General features: G+C 43.3%; 1 protein-coding gene across 1 annotated transcript in view; it reads right to left on the reverse strand.

The window, feature by feature from the left end:
• jarid2b (jumonji and AT-rich interaction domain containing 2b) overlaps positions 1–15,424 on the reverse strand; it is a 100,432-nt gene that overhangs the window by 36,582 nt on the left and 48,426 nt on the right. The window contains exons 2-3 of the mRNA XM_070921623.1: positions 14,609–14,735; positions 6,856–6,976 (exon numbers count right to left, since the gene is read on the reverse strand). Of these exons, the coding sequence (XP_070777724.1) occupies positions 6,856–6,976; positions 14,609–14,735 (248 nt within the window). The remainder of the gene's footprint in view (positions 1–6,855; positions 6,977–14,608; positions 14,736–15,424) is intronic.

Below are 15,424 nucleotides of genomic sequence, written 5' to 3' on the forward strand. Positions count from 1 at the left end.
ATGTACATAAGAGTTTAAAGTGTATGAATGTTTATATGCAGGGATTAAGCTTCACAAAATGTGTATGTGTTTAAGCAATGTCTCTGCCCACTCCTCTATCTGTATTTATGTGTGTGTGTGTGTTATCTGGCAGTCTGTTCAGATTAAAATCCATCAGCAGATAAATTAGTGAAAAGAAATGTTGTGTATGCACAATGATCACACTGTAATTAACACCATGTGTATGTGTGAATATGAGCATTAAAGCAACGACAAAGCTTCAAGGCTACTGTGTTTCAGCATGGTTACCAAACTTTTCTTGTGTTGCATTTAACAGGCACCCCAACTGTTAACTGTCTGTATACCTTTTAGTTTGACACATTTTGAGCTCTAAGCCTAAATTAATCAGCTGGCCTTTACAGATGTTACTTCTTAGCCTGTAGGGAGCAACTACCAGGGTTGAAAGTGCATAATGATGTATTTATATGTAAAAGAAAAACACAAACCCTAACATGTGTGTGTGGTCAACGTAAACATTCGTAACTGAACACTCAGCTTGCTCAATGTGTTTATTGCTTTTCTGTCTCCATGTATTTTGGAGACGGATGGCACTGCAGTGGACTGACCCACTGACCTTGTGACCTTAACATATGCAAACAGCCCCTGTATAGACCCCAGTCACATACACACGGAGCATGTGCACACCAAAAACAAATGAACACCATCATTAGTCAATGAGCCAAGGCTGCTGAGAGGACAAATATGCACAAGGAAGTCCCCTTATTGCTCACTATATTGGACCGAAAAGTACACACAGTAGTCAGCTAGAACCGGCCTTAATAACCATGATAGTAGCGCATATACTATTTGAAAGTATTTCTGTATATTTTGTCATCAAGTGGTTTTAACGCTCAGCTGCTTTGCGTTGACATCAAGATAAATGTGAGTGTGTTTTTCCAGAGGTGTGATAGTGTGCGTGTGTGTGACAGCTACATGCTTCAAGCAGTCACAATAAGGCTAATATTCATTTGAGATTAAAGATATAGCAGGGCCTGTGTGCATATTTAAATATAACCTTGGCTTTTTACTCGCCCCTTTCCTTTTTTTTGGAATGAAACAATGAGACGGGAGATGGCCTGATAGGCAGATGTGGAAAGAAAAGACATCTTGACAATAGATCAAGCTTAGCTGTATCTCTGTGAATATATAAATGCTATATTAGGTCAGATGGAAGTCACCCATTGTCCCCTTTGTCACCTTAAAAATGCTAATGTACAAAAGTGGCACTACACTTTAGCTGAATGCCACTAAAATAACTTCAAAAACACCAATAGAGCTTCCCCCAGATGTAGCCAGAGGTTTTAAATTAGTTGTGAATTATATGGCAGAAAAAAAGGATTAAACAGTACTTCCTGCTCTGCTTCCTTTTCACTCAAGCCAGATATAAAAATAACAAATGCTGCACTTAAATCTAGCCTTTGTTAGCAGTCATGGTCCACTGCTCAGGGCTATTTGCTGAGCAGTGGACCCCCCCCCCCCCTTCATCCCTTCACAAGTCATGCTGAACTCAAACCCTATGACCTCTGACCTTGCAGTGCTCCATAAATCACCCCAGGGAGAGGCTGACCACAGCCAGGTTAGGTCAATAAACATCAGAGATGGTCCTGAATGTGCTTAGCAATCAGTCTAATTAAGCAAGAGCCCCGTATGTAGACCTTCAGAAAGCCTTGAATGGACTTGCGGCCTTGGGGCTAGAGACACATAAGTCTGTGGCTCAAACAAAAGATCAAGTACAAGTAGAGTACAAGTACAGCAGGGCTCGAATAAAATAAAATAAGTGCATAAACTGAACAGTAAACATTAATTGTCTTACCTTTTTCTATTTGGAATGCAAAATGATTTTACTGTTATTTTAATGTATCTAGGTATCCTGTGGTGCACCTATTAGAACTAAGCACAGATTTGAAAGAAACTAAAAGTACACATGTACACACATGCATGATGATCTAAGCGCTAAACACACACACACACACACATCGCGCCTAAGATTTTGTTGCATTATGCCACAAGAAGCACCATGCAAACCAGTTGTAACATGGTTAATCTGTGCTACAATCACGGCGCTAGCACTTGTATTTGACAGTGATTATGGGAGCGAGTTTGTGCGCTGAGTGACATTATGCGCTGCGGTGGATGGTTAATACTGCTTCACCCTGCCATTTCAGCGGAGCGGAAGGCTTTCATAAAGCTGCAGCGAGGCAGCGACAATGAGAGGAGAGTTTAGAGGAGATTTTGGAGACCGACATGCTGACATGCAGGGGTGAGTCACTGACAGACTGACAGAGAAAGAGGGAGGCAGAAAAACAAAGAGAGAGACGTTTAAACTGTACTGGAATAAGAACAGGCTGTAGTTAGTGGTTCCAAATCTCTGTGGGGGGGTTTTAAAAGGCAAACAAAGCCACCATTTGACTACAAAATCAAAAGATGCCATTCTAGTTGACTGGCTAAAGCACACTGACTGTCTGTCTAGCTTTCTAACAAGCTCAATGCATGCTTAGTCCACTATGTGTGAATATAACATCAGGGGCTAGTAGTTGGGTTAGGTGCACTGCACATAGGTTCCCTCACAATACCATCTAAAGTAAATCAATAGACACATTATGGCCCTCTATTAACACACACACACATTTGCAGTGTGTGCGTGCAGGCCTGCGCGCACATGCATGTAATCCTTCATAAATGGAAATGGTGATTATGCATTACTGACAAGAGTCATTGGTTACGCTAGACAAGACAAGTGTGTGTGTGTGTGTGTGTGTGGGTGTGAGTGCGTGCAACTCCGTGTGTGTACACACTTGGCATTCATTAAGTCGAAACAAAACAAGCGGCAGCAGCTGAGTGTGTGAGTGTGTGTCTTGGCTGAGACAACAGAGAGAACAGATTCAAAGAGAGCCAAAAGTGGGGTTCAGTGAAGACAGAGAGAGAAAGAAGAAAAAAAGAGAAGGAGAAAAAGAAAAGAGGAGCCGAGAAAGAGAGAACGCAAAGTTGAGAGGTCTGTTTAAGAAGGCCACTCCACTGCTGATCCACACACACACACACACACACACACACACACACACACACACACACACACACACACACACACACACACACACACACACACACACACACACACACACACACACACACACACACACACACACACTCTTATCCACACATTTGGAGTGCTTTATAAGTTTGTCTTCAGTTTTTTTAAACTCGCACACAATTGAACTAATAGCTGAGTCGCTGGGGGCAACGCCATTAAAACCTCTTGTAAGCATTAATCAGATGAGCTGAAACAAGATGCATCATTATCACATTTTTTCTGGTTTCTAAGATTATAAAAGTCTTAAATCACACAGCCAGATAAATAATTATAATAATTCAACACAAATGAATAACCAGAATTCTGTACCTACATGCTCCAAAGCACAGACAATGACGCCACAAAAATGTCCTGATCGTGAAAAAAGAAAACCACACTGGAGTCATGTTTAGATTGGACCCGGGAGAGCAGTAATACTGAATTGAAATACCAATGAATGATTTACTCATTTCACTTATGACTTTACAAGATTTACAAGATGGTGACTGAATGCCAAAATGATGACAGCGAATTGGAAAAGACATTTCTGTAACAGCAGCATGTTTTATGACTCAACTAAAGACTTCCTTCATGAGGCAACACAAAACAACTGAGGACAATTGCAAAATATTTCAAACCATACGTGCATAGAATAAGGCTACCTTGCCGTATTCTGCAAGCCAAGACAACAACTTCATGGTAAAGGCGGCTAAAAAGCCTGTTCTGGGACCTTTCCTGACACCTCAGAGACGGGTAAATACCTAAATCAAATGTGGGAGAGGAACAGAGGTGCAGCAATATAACTAGGTCAGTAAACCATGGCAGTGAAGATGAGACTGTGCTGAGTTGTGTAAGTTTATGTGTGTGTGTGTGTGTGAGCAGGACCCACTTTTGGCAAGGGAACCCCATTTGGAGAATATGGTCATGGTGGTAGGACAGGGCTACAATGAGCTGGCATGTAGGAGGGGATGTGCTGCCAGTCTCTCCACCAATCTCAGGAGCATGGGAAGGCAAACACAGAGTTGATCTCAAAGACTTCTAAAGGGGACCGCTTCCTGCCAAAAACCACTCGCACCTGTCCTTCTGTCTCTGCCTCCCTTCCTCTCTCTCTCTGCTGCTCCTCCCAGTCTTTCCCTCTCCATCTACGCTCTATCCCTTCATCCTCTCTCCACAGTGTGAAACTAAACTTTTTCTTCACTCAAAATTGGAAGCAGCCACGCCACCGCTCCTCCCCCTGTGTTTTGGCCAGCGCCAGGTGTAAAAGCTCCTGGCATCATCTCAGTTAGTCCTGTTCAGGAACAGTGCGGGGCCGGCCATGCCAGGGCACTGGAGTCATCCTTCACACATAAAGCGCACACACACACACACACACACACACACACACACACACACACACACACACACACACACACACACACACAACACACACACAAACACACACATATTAAGCTTTTTAAGAGGGCATGAGGCACTGCCAAGTACTGGCTAGGCTTGTGTTTCATTAGCATCAGATAGAGAGGCTTTCTTCACTCAGTCCTGCTGTGTGTGTGTGTGTGTGTGTGTATATATGTGTGTGTGTGTGTGGACTAATGAAAACCACAGCGCAGGCTGGCCTCTAACTGAACTCCACTCAACACACAGCACTACAGGCCATCAGAGCAAGAGAGAATAAAAGTGTGAGAGTGTCCTTGTTATACGTTATTCCTTCAGTGCTTTTCATCCTCACTTGGTAGAGAGCAGAGTGTTTATGCTTTGCTATAATATGAGCCGCAGGGTCATTTGGTTTCAATTCAACACTTCCTGTTGTTGTCAGTCAGGTACCCGCTACAATTATTCTCTCACTGTACGATCCAACCTCTTATCCTGTCTGACTCCAAGATCACCTGTTATTAGGATTTATTTCTACTGCTTGCAGAAAAAGCAAACATTTTCTTTCTTTCTTTTACACTTTTACCTTTGTGTCATAATCAAGGCTATACTATTTTTAGGAATTCAAAAATCTACAAGATCTCTAACTTTTACGTCTCTGTAACAGCCTCCTGCAAAACTTTAATTTCTTATCAGTTGCTCTGTTGTCAAAGCCAGGTAGATGAAAGCTAGTAATGACTGAGCTCAGATTTGGAGGTTACAGTATCGAATGACAGCTAGGAGGACTTAGGCAGGTGCCTGACACGCAGTGAATGGAGCCTGTATGGGTTGCTCATTACAGAAGGACATCTGCTGCTGTCCGGCCCCCAGACTCCGCCCCTAGCTTTACACTGATGCTTTGATGCCCTGTCAATGTGTGTGAGAGAGACCAGCGGCAGAACAAAAACAACACACGGGCATGCACCCACGCTCACACACACACACACACACACACACACACACACACACACACACACACACACACACACACACACACACACACACACACACACACACACACACACACACACACACACACACACACACACACACACACACACACACACACACACACACCTGCCACCTAAAGTAGCTAGAATAAAAAGTAGGGAGAATAAAAATATGAGAAAAGCTTTATGGCGGCTGGTTTGCGACACTAAAATATAAGCAAGAATGTAGTAGTGCATTGTGTTCTGTATTGTGTGTGTGCATGTGGTTTTGTGGCAGAGGAAAAAACATCACGCCAGCCGTTTTAATCTGCTGTACACTCTATAGAGCATGATTATTTGTAAATCATATTTTCCAGCTTCTGATTTCAAAACCTGCTTCATGCTGAATGCATTAGAAGCATCACATTTTCCAAAAGACCCTTTATTCCATTTTCCAAGAACATTTGTCTAAAAGAGAGCAGTGTTTTGTACCAATCTCTCTAAAAAATGTACTTTCTTTTCACAGACAAAATCCATTTCAATAATTAATTTGTGATATAAATGCCTTCTTTAAAAAAAATGATGCCGGCCAGAAATTAACATCTTATTGTGCTCTGCAACAACTCTCAATTTTTAAATGATTCGTTTGGAAATGCATGGCAACATTCCTTTAAGTGGCTAATTATAAATGACTGAAATGGCATTTGCGTTAAAAGACGAGGGGGTGTGCTCATTAAAAGACCTCGGCGCCCTTTACAAGGTGGTACTATTTACACTTCTCTGTTGACTGCCATCCTCTATTACAGAACTAATGGGCAACCTGCTCTTCTCCAAACATTTTAATGCACACACTTATGAGTGAGGGAAGAAGGGAGAGGAAAGTCAGAAGAGGGCCAAGAAAGAAATGACAAAGAGGGTGCAGGCACTACGTTTATAAATCAATGCAATGAACAAAGTGGCACTGAAACATTTTGAATTGATTTTGCTGGGGACTCTGTTAGAGAGGGTACATGGGGAGCACGGGGGAGAAAGAGAGAATGAATTACACAGAGAGAAAAAAAGAGGAAGAAGATAAAGTGTGAGAGTATGTGTAAAACAGTGGAGAGAACTTGAAAGCAGCTGGTATCATGTGGCAGCTTCTTAACCCTCATAGCTCAGGAAATTCATCACAACTAAGCAGCACTTACAGTCAGTAATGTGTGCAAAGTTTCGCATCACACTCACACCCTCACAGTAACAGTATCAGTATCAGCAGCAGCAGCAGCAGCCTTTGCTATGAACTGACAGACACCAACAGGCTCACAATTCTACACCAAAACAAGATTCACAGCTCTATAAAGCTCTTTGATGACCCAGTGACTCACAAACAGGATTAGGAACGTGACACACACATAAACACACACGCAGTCTCACCTCTTCTTTGCAGGACCGTCCTCACAGTACTTGCTGCTCCCATCCAGGCCCTGAGAGCGCCCATCTTCTTTGTGGCTGCCCTTTGACCCCGAGCCGTTCAGCTGCCCATTGGCTAGGGAACCTGAGGAGAAAAGCACCAAAAGGGTTAACCGCAAATATTTTACTGACCAATTGTGTGAAACCGTTCAACTTCTGGCACGGTCCTTTGTGGATATTTTATGATCCGTTGGCATATAAATATAGTCTTTGGGGAACAAACAATGTTTTCATCTGACAGTGTTAATAAAGCCTTCTGTTTTTGATTTGATGCAGCGGAGAGGGCTGAAGGCAGAGTAGATGCATTTCTTTTGATAAGATTATGGTAAGTCTGCGTTATCTGACAGTGTAGAGTGCTCAGAACATGGAAAACAGAAGAAAGACAGAGAGCACACAAATTATTCAAGCATCAAGACTGTACAAGTACACCGAGCCCCTGAGCTGAAAACAATGTAGAGATAGTGACACAATTGTCTATCCAGTGAATGCACTGAATGACAAACTCACACATGGCCCTTCACATCACGTATTGCCACATCTATTGCAGCATCATGGGGGCTAGTTTTGGAGTGAGGAGAGAGTTACTTATTCATTTTCCTGCCCACATTTTCCCTTGTCAAATGCAACTGCTGTTCTCTGCTGACGTACGTGATGTGTGCCCTTTGACAAAAGGATTAAAGAAGGGAAAAAAACAAGCCTGAGGCACTGAGAGAAGTGAACAGATATTGCTGGACTTGACATTCTTAGTGAGCCCGATTGACAGAGCCCTAATTAAATATTTAGCAAGCAACTCAGACAAACAAAATAAGCCCCCAGACAGATTCTCAAAAGAAACAACAGGCACTGAGAATTCAAATTAGGTCAAACAGAGGAGTGGAAGTCAATGGTAATTAAGGGAGACAACCAAATTAAATAGATATCACAAGGCTTGATTTCCTCATGGGCAGTTCTTGCTATTCTTAGAACGTGTCATACAGGCCTGCCTGACTCAACAATAGCTTGTGAATGAGCAAACTTATTGGGGAAGCAACTTGAAGTTCAAAGCTTTTCAGAGTTATTAAAAAAAGAAGAAGCAGCAAGCGGCAGCTGCCAAAGAGACTGTAACCGGCTGGAGACAGAGAGACTGTTGCATGTTTAAAACTGCACTGCTCTTGCCAGCTGAAATATCACTTTGCGGAGCTGAAAGCTCACGATTTACATCAGTGAGTGAGCAATGCAGCAATCAAACATTTGACACCGACAATAATTAATCACATTTTACCTGTTTTGACTGAGTATTCATGTCTGACTGGACTTTGGTATGGCAGGTTGTTAAATTATTCACGTTCATTTCGCAAAAATAAATGATGACTCACTGAACGTTCAAGCTCACATTGGTTTGTTTAACCAAGACCGCTGCGGTCATAAACCCTTTCATCCACCTTTCCACTAGTATGTCACTCTCTCATTGGCTGTTCATCGCCTTCGCTGCACACCCAGTGAAATTCCATTTGACTGATGCTTCGGTGGGATGTGTCACTCACCCTGCACCGCAAACTTCTAATAGTGGGTGTCAAAAGCAAAATAAATTAAGATAATAACAACAGTGGAGCACTGGTTAGGATAAGTGGCAACTTCAATGATATCCTGTTAGCGCGGAGGCTACTGTCAAACAAGCCCAGGCATTGTGTCATCCGACAACGATGGGACGGGGAGGGGAGTAGTAAGATCAAATGACAGGATGAAGATGAGCAATTGTGGAGCAGGTAAAGGAGTTTTTCAAACATATGATTTAAGTGAGATTTATAATGTGCTTTGGGCTGAACGAGTGCTCACACACACAGTCACACTTTATAATTATTGCATAGACACAGGCTGTTGGTTTTCCTAACACACGCAGGGCAGGTCGGTACCTGAAAGCGGAGGTACAGTCATCAGACACACATCGCTGCGGTCAGAAAGTTAAGCGTCGGCGTGATGAGTAACGCCATTGCACTGCTCGCAATGCTTTATGTTGGTATTGGAGAGTCTCTAAGTCTATAGGCCAGGGGTGAATCACCACCTTTCAATGTCATGGTTAGCACGAAGGCCCTACATCCATGTGCCTTTAATCTAAAAGGAGTTTCACTTAAAGTCCTTTTTTTTCCCCCTTTCAAGCAAATGTACCATTTCATAAAATGAAAAAATCTGTATTTGTGAGAGATTTTCTACACATTTTTAGGATAAATTCCAAAGATTGAGACAGATTAAGACATTTTTCAGTACTTAATTGGAAAAAAGATTTTTAATACAGAAGTTTGGGAGAACCGATTAAAAATGATAATTAGTTGAGGCACAACAAAGAGGAAATGGTGCAAAGAGTCTTATCATGGCTTCTGGACGATATATTTTGCCAGTGAAACTTGCACCAGAGCAAAAAAAAAACCCAAAACAATAGCTCATTAACTTTAATTGTGCTCAGAAAATGACTGACGCATGATGTCCCCACAGAACGCAAAGAAACAGGCAGAGGCCCATTTCACCGCCCCCTCTTCTTCTCCACTCCCCCCCCCCATTCCTCCAAAGAGTTGTTTGACATATGCTGGTTGCACATGAATGCCCATCTGAGGGGCAGAGCTGGAAATCTAGGGAAGGCAGAGGGCTGGAGATGGGCGAGTGTGGCAGGCAGGCAGGGAGCCAAAGGCAGGCGTCTAAACTCAAGCTCCTGGTGCCGGTGGAGGCCTACGACGAGAGGCTGGAGCAGTGGCAGAGGTTAAGACTGGAACAAGATGGGGCAGCGGAGGGAAATGCTAGTGTGCCGTCCCAATAGCTGCTCCTATGGGGAAATTCTAATCAGATTTATGCGTGCTTAACTAAGCCCATCGCCTCACTATGTTCACCTCAAAGTCTCGAGAGAGAGCTGGCGGGAGTGAGCAGAGGTACATAGCGTAACATGGCGTATCACAGGGCTGAGAGGAGCCTATTAGTGTGAGCTGCAGTAATAAGTGGAACTATAGCAGAGTAGTCATGCCAAAAGAAAGAATCACCGAGGGGGCAGAGACTGCCCTTATAGGTTCTTGATTACACTTACAAACAAAGGCTTTATGTGAAAATGGGTGCAATGTCATACCTAATGGACAGGGAACCACATGAAAGATACTCGTTTCTAGGTTAGCAGATATATGGTAGTAATCTGTCTTTTGATTTCATTCTCATAAACAAACAACTCTGTACAATTTGCAGTTGAAATTCTAATGTTATACAAGACTTTAATCTCCTTTTCCCTCTTGTAAACAAGGGCACTAAAAATTCTATTTCATGCCCTTTGTTCAAGTAATCCTCTGTGCCTGTATACAATTAAAACTGCGGGATAATATAAAAAGAAACAAAGGGTAGTTTTATTTTAGGGAAACTCCCCATAGTATCCATTCCCAGACGTTTTTTAGAGTAGAAGCAGATACTAAAATTGACTGCCTGGCGAGTAGATTTCAAACCGCCCCCAAATATACTGCTCTTCCTTCCAAAATTGGACGTAACAACATTGCATGACACTTACCACAAGCCAGAACAAAAGCATACAACAATGTGCAGTTCAGAAACATGGCATCTGCTTTGTGTAGTTCAAAGCTGTAAATCTAAGACATCAAAGGGAAAGATGGGATTCTGTAATGGCTTGAGCAGTTGTGTAAAAAGAGCATGTGAGGAAAAAATAGATGCAATCTCTTTCACTCACTTGATTCGATACCTAAACTCCTTCTTTCGGCTTCTGTGACTCTCTTATTCATCTCCTTTTCCCCCCACCTTCTATCCTTCCCTCTGCTGGTAATCCAGAGAGAGAATAGAGGGCCCACACAGTGTTTTAGCTGCCACGGCTGCCACTCTGGCCATGCAAGGGGCTGGCGGCATGGGAAATACAGACGGACAGCAGAGTGACAGCGGAGTGAGTGCTGAAGGAAATGGGACGATGTGCATAAAAACGGGTAGGAACGGCAGGTCCCGAGACGTGTAGACAGACAGGAAGAGAAAGACAGGGGACAGTCAGAGAAATGGGTAAACAGGGAGCCCTTCTCTTCAGCCTCTCCTGGTTTTTGGCCAGCAGCCAGCTCTTCCATCAATAGCACTCAGGGAAATGGAGAGGGGAGAATGGATGGCAGGGGGGAGGAGAGGTACACACGAGCGTGGCGGCGAGGTAAGGAGGTGCAGGAAGAAGATGCAGCTTCAACGATTCAGAGAACAGGAGAGGAAGGGTGGGAAACAGGACAGAGGGAAAGGAAGGGAGGGTGGCGACGGAGGAAGAATGGAAAAGAGGGAGGGAGGGTTTGTGACAGATACTGTAGATAGTTAAGACAGACAGGGCAGAGGACAGGAAGGACAAAGCGGAAAAGAGGGAGATGGTGAGAAAAGGGGAGACAGAGACGGATGGGGGGAGCAGGAGGGAGAAAGAGGCTGTGGTGAGGAGGGTGGGGGTGTGGAGATACATAATCGAGGAGATTGAGCAGCGGGAGGGAGAGAGGAGACAGGAGCTTGCGGAGAAGGCAGTAACCAGAGTCCTATTGATGTGTAATGAAACCCTGCATCCAGGGAGAGACAACCGGAAGGACGGGCGGATGGAGGGAGACAGGCACGTGAAGAGGAGAGGACGAGGAAGAATGTGGCTGTGATGGAGTGGGAGATGGGTGAGTGGGTGAACAAGCGGAAGCCGGGACGCAGAAGGGCATAATGTCATTTGTTAAATAATGCAGGCGGAGAGCGGGAGAAGCAGGAAGTGTGATGGACACAGAGATGGACGGCTGCCAACAGCGAGAGGTAAAGTGGCTGGGGAGATGGCATAATTGCTGGCTATGGGCAGGGAGAAGGCTGGGTGGGTGGGGAGATAGACTGACACACACACACGGACACACATGCAGCTGACTGACAGACTGCCACACCCCCTTTAAAACAGATAGCCACTGCTGCCACACAGTGACGGAGAGAGGAGGAGGAGAGGGGGGGAGTTTGGGGATGGATGGAGGTATGTAGGAAGGGAGAGACGGAGAGACGGATGCCTGGGGAAGAGGACAAATGCTGATATACGGAGGCTTACAGCCAGGCATGGCTGCAACCTCCTTCAGTCAGATTATACCTATTTCCCAAAATGGTGGATGCTTGTCTCGAAATTTACTGAAGCAGAGAGGACCTTGCCTTTATTTGGACACAGGTCCTGTGACAGACATTTTATTTCTATCAGAGCTGAAACGATTAGCAGATTAATCGATTAGTCGAATATAAAATTAGTCTGCAACTGTTTCAATATTCTTAGTCTACTATGATAGTAATGGGATTAATTGATGAGAAATCAGAAAATAATCATGAGAATAATCGATAACAAAAATAATCATTTTTCTATAAAAGAGTAAAAAATGTTATTACAAAATACTACAAAATGCCCATCGTAATTTCCTAGAGCCCAAGGGGATGTCTTGAAATTACTTAGTGTGCAACAAACAGTCCAAAACCCAAAAATATCTAATTTATAAATGATACCAAACAGAGAAATGCAATAAATCTGCACATTTGAGAAGCTGAAACCAGCAAATGCTGACATGACATTTTTGCTTAAGCAATTATACAATCTGAAATATAATTTCCCTTTATTAATTTTCTGCCAGTAAAGTAATCCAGGAACAGACTAATCATTTAGATATGACAGTAATCCGTCATCTTCTCCAACTTTACTGTGACATATTAATGGTCATGTACATACATGGTCTGGCTCTCCAAAATGGCTGATAGTTTCACAATAATGCCTGTGTGAGACTGAAAACTGTGGCACATGTCTGGCTCCAACATAAGCCCAGATTCTCTAACCCACAGTCCTCTAAAACAGCAGGGGCTGCCCATTCAGGATGTAGCGCACGCTGAGTGTGATCCTCCAAAATGGCTGACAGTTTCACCACAACGCCTATGCGAGACGGGAAACTGTGCCGCTCGTACAACCTCCAAAGCCTTGCTAACCCACGGTGCTCTAAAACAGCAGGGCCTGTCTATTCAGCCCGGCTCCCTTTTGTGTCAGCGCGGGCTGCTGTCGTTACCCCCGGCACGACGGGCCGCCGACGCTTTCTAATGAGTCATTTTTATTCAGGTGATAAGGTCAGCTACCCGCGGCGGCTTAAAAGGCCCTGAGGAGCTCTGGAGTGGCAGCTATGAGATGCCAGACAGACACACAGAGATACACTAGCTACAGGAAGGGGAGGGGGCACTCGGCACAGACAGAGAGAGAAGAAATGAAGGTGTGGAAAAATATATAATAAAGAAAAATGGGGAAGGAAAAAAAACGCTAGGTATAAAAGATAAGCTACATTTCAAAAGAGACTTCCCTCCTGTCTGTCTGCCTGTCTCCCTTCCTGCCTAGCTGGATGGCTGGATGACTTTCCTTTCTTTCAGTGTCTGGGTTGTGTTAATGTCAGCTGAGAATAGCTTCTGAGGCACGTGTGAAGTTCAAATCTCTGCTGTTGGCTGGCTGAGGGCTTTTTTTTTTGTATGGGAGCACCAGTGTCAAACAAAGACATGGTGGCAGCTTGGTTCAAAACAAGCTGTTCATCCCCCCTGTGCTCTCACTCGTCTTGTGTTGTTTCAGGTTTACACAGCACCACAGCAAAATCCCTCAACTGTTACTGTAGCAGGCCTCCACCTGGAATTGGATTTCTGTCTCACTAAGCAACTTCAAATATTAATTCATGTCAGGGTTTCCATTAGTGCATGTTTTAATGGACACAAGGGTGAGTGTAAATGCCCAAGCTGGAAAAGATTAACAACACTTCTACACATGTTTTTCTTGTGTGAGGCACAGTGGAAGACCTCATCAGAGTCCCTCTGTTTGATGCGTAAACAACTTTTAAAAACAAACTGGGAAAACTTTCAGTTCAATGGTTCCTTTGAGGATGTGACACTGAACCAGCAAAGTGAAAGGCTGCAGCTCGCTGCCCACTGACACACAACAAAAGGCAAATGAAAGTCCTTGATCATCGATTCTCATTGGATTCTCTCCATTTTAAGTCAAAGAAAACATGCCTAGTCTTTACATACAAACAGACTAATAAAACTGTCGCCTGCAATTAAAGGAATGAAGAGCGAGACTGAGAGGCTAATGTTAGGCAAGCCAGACAAAATAGGCAACTCTGGCATTTACTCTACAAAATGTTAGTGCAAGAGTTTTCTTTGATTCTTTCTTTTTGTCAAAACAAAGTGAAGGTTTTCAACATGTCAAATTGATACATTTCAAGATATCCTTTAATTGTTGCAGGACTGTTTACAGTATGCTGAGAAATGTGATTTTCATTTCATCTCATTTAAGTGTACCTCTTTGGAAACTCCTCATTTCAGCTAAATAAAGATTTCAAAGTGCAGGATGAGTGACAAATAGATACTTTATCGTACATTCAGTCTAATCTGATTGAACTTGTTCTTGGTACGGTTATGTTCAAACTTCTGGCTTCAGTCTTAACTTGTAGGATACGGCAGAATTTAACCTTTGTTACAATGATTGTATTCCAGTGATTTGAGCAAATCTGATATGAGGTCAGCTTGCTTCATTTCCTGCTATCCACTATGTGGCATTGAATACACAAAATGAACAATATATCGTACTGTAGTAAAGTGGGTAGCTACATTTACTCATCCGATATCGATATCAGCATCTATCCCAGTAAAAATACACAAGTGGGAGGATGGGACACACAGCGGTACAGGTCCCTTGCATTCAGGACATGGATGAACTTACCATTGGAGTTTGTGGTTCCGTCACCATCCAGCTGCCGTTTCTGTGCACTCCTAAACTCCTTTAGGGAGAGGTAAAGCACCTTTCGCATAACCCGCTCCTCAGACCACGGGATCCCATCACTGTCGTCCTGTGGAAACATCCAGAGAGAGAGAGAGAGAGAGAAGGGGTCAGTACAAACTATTAGATAGAAACTAGATAGAAACAGTGGGCATGTTTTCTTTGCAGTACATTTATGATAATTAGCCAAAAGACAGTTCTGAACTATCACATTATTGTTTGAAAAATCTAAGCTGGCAGGGAGACAACGAACAAACCATTAATATAGGCTGCAGTATTGCAAGTTTGTTTATGCTGAGCTTTTGCCTTTGTTTCTGTTGTCAGACAACAGCGTGCCCATGTGTGACTTACAGGCCAGTTGTGTTGAGATGTCCAAGACAAAACAAAACCTAACAAGCTAATGTCAGCACAGACTGTCCATGTTCGCCTTCTTCAGCCAATTAGGTGCAATAGAGTTACTATGCATCAAAAACAGCCTCGAAAAATATGTTTACATCAAGATAGTGATGAAGCTGCAGCCAGTTAGCATTTTAGTAGCCTGTGGAATAGATCTTTATCATATATATATTTGTCTATCAAATTAACAATAAAATACAGAAAACACAATGATATTGTGCTCTGTGTGGATATGCATGAAAAGTTATGACAGCTTTACAAAGTTTGGGTATAATGGGGAAACTCCTTGCATATTGTTCCGGTTGCCATTTCTCGCAATATCGTGACATTAGCATGACACCACATTAGCATAACATAGCATTG

This window comes from Enoplosus armatus, chromosome 16, assembly GCF_043641665.1.
Source record: "Enoplosus armatus isolate fEnoArm2 chromosome 16, fEnoArm2.hap1, whole genome shotgun sequence".
Lineage (NCBI taxonomy): Eukaryota > Metazoa > Chordata > Actinopteri > Centrarchiformes > Enoplosidae > Enoplosus > Enoplosus armatus.